The sequence below is a fragment of the Gavialis gangeticus genome, unplaced genomic scaffold, assembly GCF_001723915.1.
Source record: "Gavialis gangeticus isolate Ggan-Ray unplaced genomic scaffold, GavGan_comp1, whole genome shotgun sequence".
In the NCBI taxonomy this organism is placed as follows: Eukaryota; Metazoa; Chordata; order Crocodylia; family Gavialidae; genus Gavialis; species Gavialis gangeticus.
The window spans coordinates 143863629-143866493 of record NW_017729024.1 but is presented as its reverse complement, the minus strand read 5'-3'; the positions used below and the strand labels follow the sequence as shown (position 1 = coordinate 143866493).

The window sequence follows — 2865 nt, the reverse complement described above, 5'->3', positions numbered from 1 at the left end:
TGTAGTCTTTCCTCGTAGGGCCTGCCCTGCTGCCCCCTGATCATGAGTGGTCCTCCTCTGGACCCTCTCCATATTATCCACATTCCTCTTGAAGTGCAGCACCCACAATTGGACACAGTACTCCAACTGCGGCCTGACCAGTGTCGCATAGAGGGGGAGTATCACCTCCTTGGACCTGCTTGAGATGCATCTGTGGATGCATGACAAGGTATGGTTGGACTTCCTGACTGTGTCCCCACACTGTCGGCCCATGTTCATCTTGGCATCAATGATGATTCCAAGATCCTTTTCTGCCTCTGCACTGATGAGAAGGGAGTTCACCAGCCTGTAGGTATGCTGCTGGTTCTTCCCCCCCAGCTACAGCACCTTGCACTTGTCAGTGTTGAAACCCATCCTGTTCTCATTCGTCCACCCCTGTAACCTGTTTAGGTCCGATTGCAGCCTATTCCTCCCTTCTAGTGTGCCCACTTGCCTCCACATCTTAGTGCTGCTGAGTGCTTTGCATTTCTCTTTAGCTGGATGTTAGCATACTACTTTTCTAGTGTAGTGTACATAGCAATATGCACAGCTGGAAGAGGGATCTGACTGTACTTAATTGTCAGACTGCATTCCTTTGGGCTGTCTTTTAAGGCTGTGCGGAGCTTCAGTCCCTGATTCGATTCAGCTTGATTTGGTGGCAGAATCTTCGAATTGAATCAGGAGACCCTCTAATCTCTTTCAGTCGAATCGGAACCCTCTGATTCGGAAAGATTCAGTGATTTGGACACAGGCACAGCTTTAAATGTTTTTTCTACATACCTTGAGGTACCATTGTGGCTCATGAATGCTGCAATGCTGGGGCAGATGGAGTGTCCCACAGGAGTGCGGTGGGGGTCCCAAAGCACTCAGCAGCAGCCCCGGACCAGAAGTGCTTACAGGCCCCATGCTCCCCCTTCCCCCCCCATGCGCTCCTGTGGGACACTCCATCTGCCCCAGCATTGCAGCATTTGAGCTGTGTTGGTACCTCGAGGTGTGTGTGTGTGTGTTTAAAAAATAAAATAAAATAAATAAATAAAATAAAGCTGTGTCTATGTCCAAATTGCCGATTCTCTGAATCAGCCTTGAATTTTCAGATTTGAATTCAGCTGAATTGAATTAGGGACAGTGATCCGAATCAATGAATTGAATCACGTGTCCCCGATTCGGGCCAAATCCGAATTGAATAAGACCCTCTTCACCACACCCCTATTATATATTGCTTTCTAGCACTGAAAAAAGTTCCTTTTAGTGCAAGGTAAAGTGGTCTACCCTGTTGCCTTTGTGGGGGAGTCCCACTCTGCCGTTGTTTTAAGGAATGTAGAACAGTATTTGGCTCATCACAATTTAACCTGTCTAGCAATTCTGCAGCATAGAACTTCTGTCAATCCTGCTAGTTGTGATGATATTTCTCTAAAATCTAAGGACACTTTGGAAGAAAAGAGAAAAATGGTTGGCGTTCACAAGGCAGGAACAGTACGGAAAACATAAACCATCGTGGGGGATACCATGGCGGAGGGTCTCGCTCTCGTGCCAGCGCTTTCCACTCTGGAAAAAGTCAAGGACTGCATGAAAACAGTGTACCTGACAATGAAACTGGGAAAAAGGAAGACAAGGAAGAACCCAAACAATTTGAGGCTGAGGATTTTGTAAGTTAATTGTAATTATAATAAACAAGGTTTCATTGTTTCGGCAAGTGCCATTTTGTCCATTGCAAGCTACTTCATGAGATTTCACCAGTTACAGCTCATCTTATACAGGGATCACCCTTTCCATAGGTAAGAGGGTGTTAGTTGTTTGTCCACTAACTTTGTTTCTGTAACCCAGTTTATTTTAATTATCAGTATTGTCTGTAGTCTTCACTTCTGTGTTTATAGATTAGATTAAACTAGCTTTGGGTTCTAGGTCTATTTTGAGTAGTTTCACTTCAAGATTTTGCAACAATTTAGCATGGCATGTTCTGTACCAGTAGTTTTCAACCTTTTTAGACTCGAGACACTTCTCCAAAACTCTTCAGAATTTAGCAGCACTCCATTAAAAACCTAGTATGAACACATTATGAATACTAGAATATAAACACAACTTTAATTATAGTTGATTAATAACATTAATGATAATTCTATTCACCCCTTCCTGCTGCTGGTGGGGAGTGCTCTTCTAGCTCTGTCTGGCCTAGCACATGTAGACTCCCCACATGTGGCTCCAGGTCACTAGTGGGGGTTGGAAACCATTGGACCAAGTTCTATCTTCTAGTTACTGTAGGGTAGTTCCCTCCCTCAATTCCAGTCCTGGAGCTCTGATTGACAGTCCAGGGATGCATGGCTGGCAGGTGAGGAGTGCTGAGGAATTAACAAAAAAAATACATGAGGCTTTGGACAGGACATGGTGTGGTTATGCTGCTGTGGTGTGAAACTGCGCTGTATGCCTTGCTTTTCAGGAGTCTCATTGGAGCCAAACTGAGAAGTGGCCTCAGCAAAAAGCCCCAGTTGTGCATGCATTGTATTTATTTAGGCAGCAGTGCCACTTCTGCTACAGGTCTTCCTGGCTTGGCTCTAATGTGCCTCCTGAAAACCAAGGAATGTGGAGCCACATTACTGCATAGTGGTGGTGGCAGTGCCAGTGTTGCAGCACACCCAACAGGTTCTTATGGCACCCTGGATGATGGTACCCAGTATTTTACATATTAAATAGTACACAGTTCATTCTGCCATGTAGAAATCTGCGTTGTAATGTACCTCCTAAGTTTTGCAACTTGAGAATTGCAGGAAAAAGGCTTGTGGTCCTCCTTTCTAGAGTACCAGCATTCTGTCTTTTTTTTTTTTTTTTTTTTTTTTTCCCCCTGCCCCCCCC

At 44.9% G+C, this 2865-nt stretch overlaps 1 protein-coding gene across 3 annotated transcripts in view; it reads left to right on the top strand.

The window, feature by feature from the left end:
* Positions 1-2865, top strand: part of GPBP1 (GC-rich promoter binding protein 1) — a 60054-nt gene that overhangs the window by 43003 nt on the left and 14186 nt on the right. For 2 of the 3 annotated variants that reach the window (XM_019517834.1, XM_019517833.1), the window contains exon 6: positions 1441-1664. In XM_019517834.1, the coding sequence (XP_019373379.1) occupies positions 1441-1664 (224 nt within the window). Of the gene's footprint in view, positions 1-1440; positions 1665-1774; positions 1794-2865 lie in introns of those variants that run through there. The other variant, XM_019517835.1, reaches the window with a different exon arrangement.